This window comes from Emydura macquarii, unplaced genomic scaffold (genome assembly GCF_026122565.2).
Source record: "Emydura macquarii macquarii isolate MOO-44397 ecotype Brisbane River unplaced genomic scaffold, CSIRO-AGI_Emac_v2 contig_2422, whole genome shotgun sequence".
NCBI classification, from domain to species: domain Eukaryota; kingdom Metazoa; phylum Chordata; order Testudines; family Chelidae; genus Emydura; species Emydura macquarii.
Window position 1 is genome coordinate 14,592,320 of NW_027132559.1, and position 12,925 is coordinate 14,605,244.

The 12,925-nt window shown below is 38.2% G+C and overlaps 1 protein-coding gene across 4 annotated transcripts in view; it reads right to left on the minus strand.

Annotated features, from left to right (window-relative positions):
• Positions 1-814: 814 nt before the first annotated feature.
• OXNAD1 (oxidoreductase NAD binding domain containing 1) overlaps positions 815-12,925 on the minus strand; it is a 35,068-nt gene continuing 22,957 nt past the window's right edge. For 3 of the 4 annotated variants that reach the window (XM_067561962.1, XM_067561961.1, XM_067561963.1), the window contains exons 6-8: positions 10,511-10,753; positions 5,351-5,459; positions 815-1,232 (exon numbers count right to left, since the gene is read on the minus strand). In XM_067561962.1, the coding sequence (XP_067418063.1) occupies positions 1,078-1,232; positions 5,351-5,459; positions 10,511-10,753 (507 nt within the window). In that variant the 3' untranslated portion in view covers positions 815-1,077. The remainder of the gene's footprint in view (positions 1,233-5,350; positions 5,460-10,510; positions 10,754-12,925) is intronic. The other variant, XM_067561964.1, reaches the window with a different exon arrangement.

Consider the following 12,925-nt stretch of genomic DNA (forward strand, 5'->3'; position numbering starts at 1 on the left):
TATAATAATTAAGTCCTATATGATTCCTTTTCAAGGAGTCCCCTCTTCTGCATGTGTGCTAAGAAAACCAGTCAGCTCATTATCAAGCTTAGGAAAGAGAAAAGTCTTCAACAAACAAATCAGGTGCATGTTTAAATATCTTAACTCATACTATTATGCAATTTATTTAGCACTTCGTTAGCCTCAAAACAAGTCACATAATTACAAACTATATTCATACCACAGTCTACCAGTCATGTTCACTTAACTAACATGACTGGTAGTGGCATACAGAAGCCCTTCTAAATGACTTTTTCCCCTTGTATAATAGAAAGTGAATGTGTAAATTATCCAGCTAAATAAAAGAAAGTTTAGGTAAGCAGACTGTAATTTAGAATTTGCCCAGGAGAAGGTGAGATAGCCCTTGTCTTTTGAAAATAATTATAGGATCTTTAATACCCAAAAGTGGTCAAGAACTGTTTTAAATCTCATTCAGAAAACTACAGTCTTAAGAGAACTCTTATCAGGCTGCAGCATTTAAATATGACTCTGGGAATTGTGCCAATATTGGTATTGAGTCAATACCACTACCTGCAACAGCTGGAAGATAAGATCCTCACCAACTACTGACTCAGTCTGGCCTTGCTTAGCTTACAAAATTGTGGTCTGATTTAATACATTAAAGGGAACATCTGGTCATTTTTACACATTTAGTTAATTACACGTTAAGTTATAGTTGTAATGAAAATAGTATCAGAATGTTTAAAAAGCTGCCTAATTAACAAAAAAAAAGTAATATACATAAATAAATGAATAATGCATGAGTGAAACAAAATCAAATGGTTCATGTCTTTAATATAAAATACATTATGCTTTTCTTCAAAAGCAGTAAAACTATAATGACCCAAATCAGAGTGCATTATATAATAATTTAGGAATTGTTACTAGATACAGGAAGATTTCATGTGCGAATTATGAAATCTTGCAGTCAGTGAGGTCAGAGCAGAGTCCATCTTCTGTGCATTTCAGGCACTTTTTATTTATCAAAATACATAGATTAGTTGTTCTCAGTTTTTATTTTCTGCTATGAAGCTCTTGCTACCACCATTTTTCAAAGTAAATGCAGTCTATAGGAACACCAAAGTTTTCTAGTAGTTTGGATATAGATTCTATCATTGGAGGTGGACCACAGATGTACCATAAAGTATCCTTAGACACATGTTTTTCTAGATCCTTTTCAGATATTCTTCCCTCTACCAAAGAGAACACATATAGTTAAGAACAGATATTCATATGAAGATAGATATTTATTCAGTCAAGAAGCAGTGGCCTAAAGTTTCAAACAAGGACTAGTAATTCTGGTGCTTTGACATTTACCCTCTGAAAAATCAGGCCCATTTAAGGTTGCTCAAATTAGGTAAACACACGCATGGAGGCATCCAAAATCACTCTGTCACTTGAAAACTTAGACCAGTGTTTAAGAAAACACTGTCAATTTACAGGACATTAGTTGTTCAACTGCCATTAACAGTAACACACTTAATACTGTACAACTAAAATAGCTCATGTTAGTTGAGAATGGATCACTCTCTCTCTCTATGCCAAGGACAGTGGAAATAATGATCCAGCATAAACATGGCAATACTGGATCAGACCAATGTTCCATCTAGCCCAGTATCCTGTCTTCCAACAGTGGCCAATAACAGGTGTTTCAGAGAGAATGAGTAGAACAGGTAATAAATCATCAAGTGATCCATCCTGTTGGCCATTCCCAGCCACTGGCAAACAGCAATCCCTACGTATCCTGACTAATAGCCATTGATGGATCTATCCTCCATGAACTTACCTAGATCTTTTTTGAACCCCGTTATCATCTTGGCCTTCACAACATCCTCGGGCAAGGAGTTCCACAGGTTGACTGTGCATTGTGTGAAGATATACTCATTTTTGTTCGTTTTAAACCTGCTGCCTATTCATTTCATTTGGTGACCCCTAGTTCTTATGTTATGAGAAGGAGTAAATAACACTTCCTTATTTACTTTTTCCACACCAGTCATGATTTTATAGACCTCTATCATATCCCCGCTTAGTCATCTCTTTTCCAAGTTGAAAATTCCCCAGTCTTATACTCATCTCTCCTCATATGGAAGCTTTTCCATACTCCTAATCATTTTAGTTGTCCTTTTCTGTACCTTTTCCAATTCCAATTTTTTTTTTTTTTTTTGAGATTGGGGAATCAGATCTGCATGCAGTATTCAAGATGTGGACATACCATCGATTTATAAAAAGGCAATATGATATTTTCTGTCTTATTATCTATCCCTTGCCTAACGATTCCCAACATTCTGTGAGCTTTTTTGACTGCTGCTACACACTGAGTGGATGTTTTCAGAGAACTGTCCACAATGGCTCCAAGATCTTTCTGGAGTGGTAACAGTTAATGTAGATCCCATCATTTTATATGTATAGTTTGGACTATGTTTTCCAATGTGCATTACTTTGCATTTATCAGCACTGAATTTCATCTGTCATTTTGTTGCCCAGTCACCCGGTTTTGTGAGATCCCTTTGTATCTCTTCACAGTTTGCTTTGAACTTAACTATCTTGAGTAGTTTTGTATCATCTGCAAATTTTGACTATGTTGTACAGTACTGCTCCCAGTATAGACCCCTGAAGGTCTCCATTCACTCTCCATTCTGAAAACTGACCCTTTATTCCTATCTTTTGTTTCCTATCCTTTAACCAGTTACTGATCCAGAAGAGGACCTTCTCTCTTATCCCATGACTGCTTACTTTGCTTAAGAGACTTTGGTGAGGGACCTTTTCAAAGGCTTTCTGAAAATCTAAGTCCACTATATCCACTGGATCACCTTTGTTCACATACATGTTGACACACTCAAAGAATTCTAGTAAATTGGTGCAGCTGATTTCCCTTTACAAAAACCATGTCGACTCTTCCCCAACAAATTGTGTTCATCTATGTGTCTGATAATTCTGTTCTTTACTATAGTTTAAATCAATTTGCCTGGTAGTGAAATTAGGCTTACCAGCCTGTAATTGCCAGGATCGCCTTTGAAGCCTTTTTAAAAAACTGGCATCACATTAGCTATCCTCTAGTCATCTGGTACAGAAGCTAATTTAAATAAGTTACAGAACTACTAACTGGTATGTAACTTCACATTTGAATTCCTTCAGAACTCTTAGGTGGATACCATCTGGTTCTAGTAACTTATTAGTGTTTAATTTTATCAATTTGTCCCAAAACCTAATGACACCTCAATCTGGACAATTCCTCAGATTTGTCACCTAAAAAGAATGGCTCAGGTTTGGGAATCTCCCTCACATCCTCAGCCGTGAATACTGATGCAAAGAATTCATTTAGTTTCTCCACAATAGTACTTGAGTGCTCCTTTAGCATCTTGATCATCCAGTGGCCCCACTAGTTGTTTAGTGGCTTCCAGCTTCTGATGTACTTAAACATTTTTTGCTGTTACTTTTTGAGTCTTGGCTAGCTGTTCCTCAAATTCTTTTTTGGTCTTCCTAATTATATTTTTACACTTCACTTGCCAGAGTTTATGCTCCTTTCTATTTTCCTCAATAGGATTTAACTTCCACTTTTTAAAGGATGCCTTTTTGCCTCTAACTGCTTCTTTTACTTTGTTGTTTAGCCACGGTGGCACTTTTTTGGTCCTCTTACTATGTTTTTAAATTTAGGGTATACACTTAAATTCAGTTTCTATTATGGTGTCTTTAAAAAGTTTCCATGCAGCTTGCAGGGATTTAGCACTGTACCTTTTTATTTCTGTTTAACTAGCTTCCTCATTTTTGTGTAGCTCTCCTTTCTGAAATTAAATGCTACGTGGTGGGCTGCTTTGGTGTTTCCCCCACCACAGGGATATTAAATTTTATTATGTTATGGTCACTGTTACCAAGCAGTTCAGCTATATTCACCTCTTGGACCAGATCCTGTGCTCCACTTAGGACTAAATCAAGAATTGTCTCTCCTCTTGTGGGTTCCAGGACTAGCTGCTCCAAGAAGTAGTCATTTAAGTGTCAAGAAATTTTATCTCTGCATTCCATCCTGAGCTGACATGTACCCAGTCCATATAGGGATAGTTGAAATCCCCCATTATTATTGAGTTTTTTATTTTAATAGCCTCTCTAATCTCCCTGAGCATTTCACAGTAACTGTCACCATCTTCATCAGGTGGTCAGTAGTATATCCCTACTGCTATTTTCTTCTTCTTCAAGCATGGAATTACCATCCATAGAGTTTCTATGGCACAGTTTGGTTCATTTAAGATCTTTATTTCATTTGACTCTGCTTTCTTTCAGACATAGTGCCACTCCCCCACCAGTATGACCTATTCTGTCCTTGCAATATATTTTGTACCTTAGTATTACTGTGTTCTACTGATTATCCTCATTCCATCAAGTTTCTGTGATGCCTATTATATAAATATCCTCATTTAATCCAAGGCATTCAAGTTCACCCAACTTAGTATTTAGTATCTAGCATTTGTATATAAACTGTTAAAAAATGATCACTTTTTAGCTGTCTGCCATTATGTGATGTAATTGAATGGGACTCTTTTTCATTTGACTGTTTCTCATCAGATCCTACCCATATTTTATCCTCTTTCATTCTCTCCTCCTTACTAGGATATAGAGAATCTCAATTAATAGCTCCTCCCCTAAGGGATGTCTCTGTCTGAAAGACATGCTCCTCCGCACTTGATCAGCTTTCCCCCAGCCCTCAGTTTAAAAACTGCTCTATGACCTTTTTAATTTTACATGCCAGCAATCCGGTTCCATTTTGGTTTAGGTGGAGCCCATCCTTCTTGTATAGGCTCCCCCTTTCCTAAAAAGTTTTCAAGTTCCTAATAACTCTAAACCTAAATAAATCTAAATAAAGCTGCCCGTTTGCTAGCATACCTTAAAGGCTGTGGGTTTATCCTGCTGTTATTACAGCTTTAAGCAAAGTAAATACAAGTGTTGAAAAGAAAATGCAGAGAAGAGGCCTGGGTATGAAGTTTAAATAAGAATTAACAGCAAGTAAAAGCAATTCAGCCGTAAGTGTAACACAGTAGATTGTGCAAGCATACTCAAGATATTTCAGAGGAGCAAAAAGGACATAAAATTAAACCATTCATGTTTTTCATAGACAAGTTTTCCCACTTATCCACTGGGCTCCTACCCCATTTTGTATGGTAAAAATTCTTTAGATATCATAAAACATTAAACTGTGCACATGAAATCTCTCTAAAAGTAATCAAATTCACTTCAGTTCTATAGGTTGAACAATCACTATAATCATAATTCCCACTGAACCAACTATTTTAACATCTCTACGCATCACTACAGTACATACCAGTGATATATGGTTGAAGGTCTTCACAGATTTGCGAACTCTGTTGGGTAACATGGAAACTGCATGTGATCTTTCCAGGAAATTCATTCATTAAACCAAAGATATTATTCTGGAATGTTAAACATACTTGGTCATACCACAGAGTCCATTAAATCAAAGCAGATGTGTGCACAGAATCCCAGAACACTGTTGATTACACTATATACTAAGATTCTACACGTCAAATTCTCTCTATTTAAGAGCTTGATGGTTTGAGCTTAACAGGCCTGAACTTTGGACCAGACTTTAGACTTTTTTATCTGGAACCTGAATATGCTACAATTATATTGCTGATGTTTTTCTCTGTTTCTGCAACTGTTTGTAATTAAACCACACTTGCATCTTATAACCATTTCCGCTCTTTTGTGGCTTCTTCTCTTGCAGCTGTGAAGCTGTCAAAAAAGGCAAACTGGTCTCCATTTCCTCCCTCCACCTTCCACATACCTGAGGTGTTTACATTAAAATGAACAAGTTGTGCATTTCAGTTGCCAAGACCTTCTGGTCGAAGTCTGGAACCACAAGCCCTTGGTAAGGTTACTGGCCTATTTTTTAAAAAAATTAAAACTACCCACAGGGTCAATTTTTAATCCTATTAATACTCTGAGTAGAAACTCATTCCCAGTTCTGTAATCCACAAGTGTAATCATTCTCACCAAAACCCCAGTGGCCTCATGCCAATTCTCAGTGAAAATTTACTAGACAAGTGCTGTAATGAAGTCTCACAACTATGACTTCATTAGTTACTCACTAGCTAGATTATAAACAACCTGGGGCTTTCATAATTGTAAAGGACATTGGTAGTATTCTGCAAATTCATTTTAAAGAAAGCATATTACAGGATATTTGATAGATTATTATGAAGTAAAACCAAAATATAGTCTGTGAGGTAGTATCCTGGATTATTTTATCATTTGTTTACCCACTAGTATGCAAAATTGAGTAATCTGTCATGGGTCTCCAAATCAATGAGAACAAGCCTTGCACCAGTGTTTATACAGAGAAGTTCTTGAACTCACTTTGAAGACTTGATTTTAGTTTTGAGTTGTACTTCAGTGCTCATGAAAGTAAAAGGACTTCAAATAGGACAAGGCACCATACAGACAAACAATTCTGCAAACGGCTCTGCCAATATCGCTTATACTGACCCATTTTTACTTCCCTGAGTATCTTCTGAACAGAAGTTGGCAATCAGATGGAATTGTGCAGAGTTCTGGTGTACTTTCGAGTCAAATCTTCTCCTAAGCAGGTTCCTAAGCAGATTCACAAGCTGCCCCCTTCCTTGTACATGAATAGCCTATATATTCACCACCCTCTCAAGGCGTGCAGTTTATGACTCTGCACACTTCTCAGTATGAAAATCAGATGCTGAAAAAGGCAGTGCTTCTCCAGCATCTGTGGGCCAGAGGTGGTATCTTTTCTGTTTGACTGAATTTGCCAGCTGACAACTAATGTACAAAATGGATATGGCTCCTGGACAATGAGACCCCGCCACGAGGGAAAAGATCTCTCTTCTCATAGTGACTGAGAGATGAGGAAAGAAGAACAGTCATGTTCACATTTAACGAAACATGAGACAGCTATTTAAGCAGCAACTGACAGTAACTACATTAATATGGTATAATGTATATACTGGCTAACATACCATAGAATTACATTTTCAAAGAGGGTTGGGAAACACTAACTGCCTCTGAAGTTGCTGAAGTGCATGCAAAAGAATAAGTATCAGAATAATGAGTTACTGTAGCTCAGAGGTCCCCAAACTGTGGGGTATGCCCCCAGGGGGGCATAGTAGAACGTTTAGGGGGGTGCAGCAGGGCCCCCGCCAGCACCCATGGAGAGGAGGGAGCACCATTCAACAGCCCCACTCTGCCCCAAGATCTGTTTCAGATGGTCCTGCCCTCCAGCACCCAGACGCGGCCCCTGACCTGGCCTCAGCCGCACTCTCTCCCCCCGCCCAGTTGTGGCCCCTGGCCTGACCACGATCTTGGCTCTTGCCGCTGCAGCCACTGGCCTGGCTGCGGTCTCCAGCCGTGACCTCTGCCCCCTGGCACCTTGTTGCAGCTCCTGCTCCCAGCCCCAGCTGGAAGGGACGTAGACAGGGGTAAGGGGAGGACACGATGTAAAAAGTTTGGGGACCACTGCTGCAGCTTGCCAAGGTGATAGATAGGAAGGTCTACTTTGCAATTTTTTTTTCTTAGGGATAAAGGATCCTCCGTATCCTTGCTGAAGCCCTAAAGGTTTCCTGGGGAGTTTAATACGGAGTTGTCTCATGCTAACAAGGAACACCATGTGATGATCATGCTTGCCCCTTTCCAGTGTACAAATTTATCAAAGAATTTTCACACACATTCTGAATGCTAAATTTCAAGAGAGCATGAAGAACATGCATAATAAATCATTCAAATCAGGCAGTGCAATCTATAGTCACATCTCATTATCAAACACTGTTCTCTTGCAAAATGTTCATATATAAAGGCTAGGCTCTCACAAAACTGCAGAAGTAGATTTTCTAGAAAATTCTGACACCCCCAGCCCTATTAAGAATTGTATATATTTATGTATAACACACAGGAACTTTAGGAATTGCTCTACTGGATGAAGCTATTGGTGCAAGTGTGTTATTCTGCCCCCAGCAGCAAAGAACATGAAATGCTTTAGAGGAAGCAAACACCTTCTCTACCACACAGGATGCATCTGGCTTAATTATGCGATACTGCATGTAGAAGTAAAATTCTTTACTGAGTTCTGCAGACAATCCACCTTTCAACCGGATGCATGAGGTTTGATTAATTTTGTCTTGTCTAGCACAACTGAGAATGGTAACTAGGGTCATATAATTACCCATTTCCCCCCCTAATTTATTGCTTATTGTTTGTATTACAATGAAGTTTATAGGCCCCAACGAGGGACCCCATCGTGTTAGACACTGTACAGACCCATTGTGAGAGATGGTCTGCATCCCAAAGAACTTGTAATCTAAATAGACATGACAATCAGAGGGTTGGCTGGCAAGCATCATGCCGTTTCCAGGTTTTTTCCTTACAGATACTATAGGAAACATTACCTTTTATATACAAATATCTTACCTTTTAATTTCGTTGTCTGTCATCTCATACTATGTAACAGGGTTTGTTTTACAACAGGCTACATAAAAAGCACTAGCAAAGTCAGAACAAACTAAAATTTCATACAGACAATGACTTGTTTATACTGCTCTATATACTATATACTGAAATGTAAGTACAATATTTATACTTCAGTTGATTTATTTTATAATTATATGGTAAAAATGAGTCAGCAATTTTTCAGTAATAATGTGCTGTGACACTTTTGTATTTCTATGTCTGACTGTGTAAGCAAGTAGTTTAAGTGAGGTGAAACTTGTGGCTACACAAGACAAATCAGACTCCTGAAAGGGGTACAACAACCCCACTATGCAATTGTTTGATGAATGTAGCCCCTGACGTTCCTATAGCCATCTTCCTTGCAATTATAACTATATCATTAAAGTGCTGTGACAAAACATGTGGACATTCCATTAGATGAGGGCAAATCATTACCAAATGTCACAACAGCTTCTGCATTATTTTATTAATTTCATATGCAAGAAATATTTTGTTTTTCTTTGGCTGTGCAATGGGTAGATACCTTCAGTGAACTACACAGATTGACTCTTTTTCTCACTCAGGAGAATAATAGAAGTCAGAGCCTTTTGGCAGATATGAAAATTTTAGACAATATTATACCAACAGGCTTTACCTTACATTTTATCTTGTATATCCTTGTATATAACCTGTATATCAGCCATCTTGCTGCTCAATCCTTAATGTGTTTAAACACACTTCAATCTTTGCTAACCAAAAACATTGTTTTACCTGAAGTTTTCATCCACTCTCTGTCTACTTCCTCCAAGTCATTAATATATTAAACCAATCCCAGTAGTGACCTCAGGTCTTCAACCCATTTATCTATCTACTTTCAGAGGAGCAGATCATACTGATCAGCCATTTTTTATATCCACACAGATCTTTGCCCTTTACCTAGTATTTCCTTCAATCCTTTATGATCAAAAGCTGTTGATTTCTTCAAAGAAACCTAACTCATTAGAGAGACACAATTTTCCCTTATAGTAGCTGTGCTGATTTGACACTAACAGTGTTATCAGTGATCCTATATCCAAGTACTGTTCTACTCAGTCCTTAAACTGTCACATAAATGTTGAGATGATGTCAAAATACCATTATAAGGACTATATTATACTAAACAAACAACATAGTATTATGAGATGATTTAGCAGCAACAGGATGGTTGATCAAAACTAGGCTTGGGCAAAAACACAGTACTAATAGTTTTTCCCCCCTTTAATTTGTATTTTCACATTTTTGAGTTAGGACAACAGAAGCAAGTTAAAAAAAATGTTTTAATAAAAGAAAATATATATAGGTACTTACACACCTAGCATTAGCAAATCATGAGCATTTCATAACTGCACATATTTTTATCCCCTCTGCGATGTAAGGAAGCATTATTCCCAGCCCTGTGCTGCCATCTCTACTTCTGGAAATATTTGTGCTTTAGTTGCAATTTTGGTTAATATCACAAGAAAATATTCTAGAAGTTCCCCCCATGATACTGATGTTTCTTCCTGACTATTTCTTGACTATACGATCTTTGCAAATGTGGGCACCTTGAAGATACATGAATGTAATATGGGCCTGTGTATAATTTTAGCAAGAATTTTTCAGAAGACATTAGAACTGGTTTTATAGATGGACTTCACAACCTGTGACTAACCTTCAACTGTCTCTTTGGCAACCAGTACACTGGATCATAAGGTCAGATGTTCCCAAACAGAAAGCTAATCAAAGGTATTTATGTTCAATAAAACAGCAATGAGGGGGGAAAGGCAGAAAATTACAGTATAATGTACACATACAGGCCTGCTTCTGCACCACAGAACTCAATGGAAGCAGGAAAAAGGGTATGTAAGCTCCTTGAGGCAGGGACTGTGTTTGTAGAGCGCATAGAAGGTCCTGGTCTATGAGTAGGACCTCCTACTCACTACATTAATACAAACAATGAACTGAACAAAAGAGAAAACTCTAGTTCCCTTTTACCTACCTTAAATAAGAGTTCATTTGTATTTTTTGCACTATAGTACAGCTTCACTGTTCCCATTTTATACCCGTTTCCTTCATTCTCTTGATTTCTATGAAAATCTGATACATGCAGCAGGATGGAAAACAAAGGGTTGATTCCTACTCCCCCTGCTATCAGCACAAGGTTTACAGGGGAGTCAGTAGGTTGAGGATCAAAGAAGAAATTGCCTCCCACTCGCAGAGCCACTTCTGAGTCAAGAGTACACTAGGGACAAAAAAAAATATTTTAACTTTACACTAAAGCAAAGGGCAAAATACAGTTTTCTTACATCACTAAGTCATAAGACAAGCTGGACTTCAGAATAAGATAATCATTGTTAGTTTTTACATATTTTACCAGTGAGGGAAAGCTAAATATTTTAAAACAAACACTCAACGTTAACCCAGTTATCTGAAGTCAGTTGGTTGAGTGCCCTGAAGGGGTCTGTTTTTTGCCCTGAGGCCAAAGCACAGCCCTGATAAAGGAGCACTGATGACATTCTCGCATGAGGGCTGATGCAGGATATTTCACACTAAGGAGTAATTCATGCTAGGATTTTTACACAATGAAAATTTGTGGTGTTGTGAAGACCCAAGATTAAAGTCTGAGATTCCCACTAAGTTCAGGGCCCTTATTCTCAGAAAGGATCTACTAAGAGGAAAGAAGTCAGGCGACAGGAGGAAGTTGTGCTGCAGTTGTATGGATCTAAAAGGGCTGTTTTCCCCACTGCCACTCTAAAAAAGGAGAGAACCCCCTAAAAGAAGCTTCTCTTAACAGTGATATTTTTATTTGCTTTATTAAACCACTATAAAAAACACTGGGTAAAAATGTTACCCATTCCCTCTCAAAATAAAAATTCCAATTGTATATGAATACAGGTAGTTTCTGAGAACAACTCTGCAAAGAAAGTTTAATACACAGAAGAGTGAAACTGCCCTGAATATATCACACTGGGAGAATGTCATCTTGAAATAGGAAAAATCTTTTTCAGTTCTAGACTGATACTCTTGCATGAAGGGAGGAAACTGAAGTAGAGAAATTAAGCAAGTTCTCAGAGGTCACTAGTGGCAAAACCAGAAACAGAAGTCGGAACTCCCTGTCAGAATGTTATGTTCCCACTCTAGACCACACAGAGGGGGGAAGAATGAACAGGAAAGAGAGACAAACAAAAAAAAGGAGGAGAGGTAAAAATACAAGAAAAAAAAATCCATTCAATTCATCAGTCACAGATAAAAAGCGCTGCCTCCACAAAGTCTCTTCTATTATCAGAAAATAGCAATTGAAACAGAAGAGGCCACGTTAAAGAAAGAAACAAAACAGAAAATGTTAAGGCTAAAAGACAGACCCTTATTTGTCATTTTGGTGGAATGCTTCTACTACAAAACCATTTGTGAAGTGAACCTGAAGACTAAGCTAGTCACTTATCAGGCTCCTGCAGACTGAGAAATTACTGTCGTGAGTATTTTACAAAACAGTAAGTAAAGCAAAATCAAAAAGAAGAATCTTGGGCTTCTAATTAAGTGACATGGTCTCAGCCAGATCTACCCTGAAGAGTAGATTTCAATCAGCGACAGGCACATATTAAGTAAAGATGCAAGCCTCAAAAGACTACTTGTACCAAGCTGAGGAAAGGAGACCCTTTGAAACAGAGTGTTACACATCACTGGGATTGTAAGGAACCAGCAAGGCCCTAAAGTGATTAGCATCATCATCCTAAAACCCAAAATGTTTCTTTCCCTGTTAATTACTTTGTATAATGTGGACAAATGGACAAGTCCCTTTCATCAAGTCAAGTGGGGTTAGGCAACCTGTATGCAAGATTTTTGAGCCCAGTTCCTCCTCCTCTTCCCAGCATGGAGGCAGGCTCTTTCAGTTTTTCCGTGCCTCACACAGGCACTCTCTTTCTTCCAGGCCTCAGAAGAGCTCAAAAATTACCTGGAACAGGGGAAGACAGACTTTCTCCCAGAAAAAAAAAATATGGGAAGAGACAAAAATGCCCTCCCCTGTCCACTTTGCACTCCTCACCATGTTGGCCTCTTGCAAAATGAGCGCAGGCAAGTCTCAGGAAGGTGGAGTCTGAGCTAGGAAACAGTGTTTTGCAGCAGTTCAAGGACTAATTAAATAACCTGACTGACACATGAGGAAGACATACCTATGCATCTATACTGATGGAAACCACATTAGAGAAGAAGCTCATTATTTTAAGAGTCACCCTCATAGTGAAGACTTAATTCTGAAGTGATTTGGTGGGGAAGCATCACCCTGTAGTATAGAACTAGCATACTCTACTAAAATTGCAAGCACTGTATTGAAATGGTTTTGGCAGAGAGAAGATGATGATAGATTCAACAGAAAAAAAAATACACTACAAATTTATCCACAGAAGCAGGTCTTCTT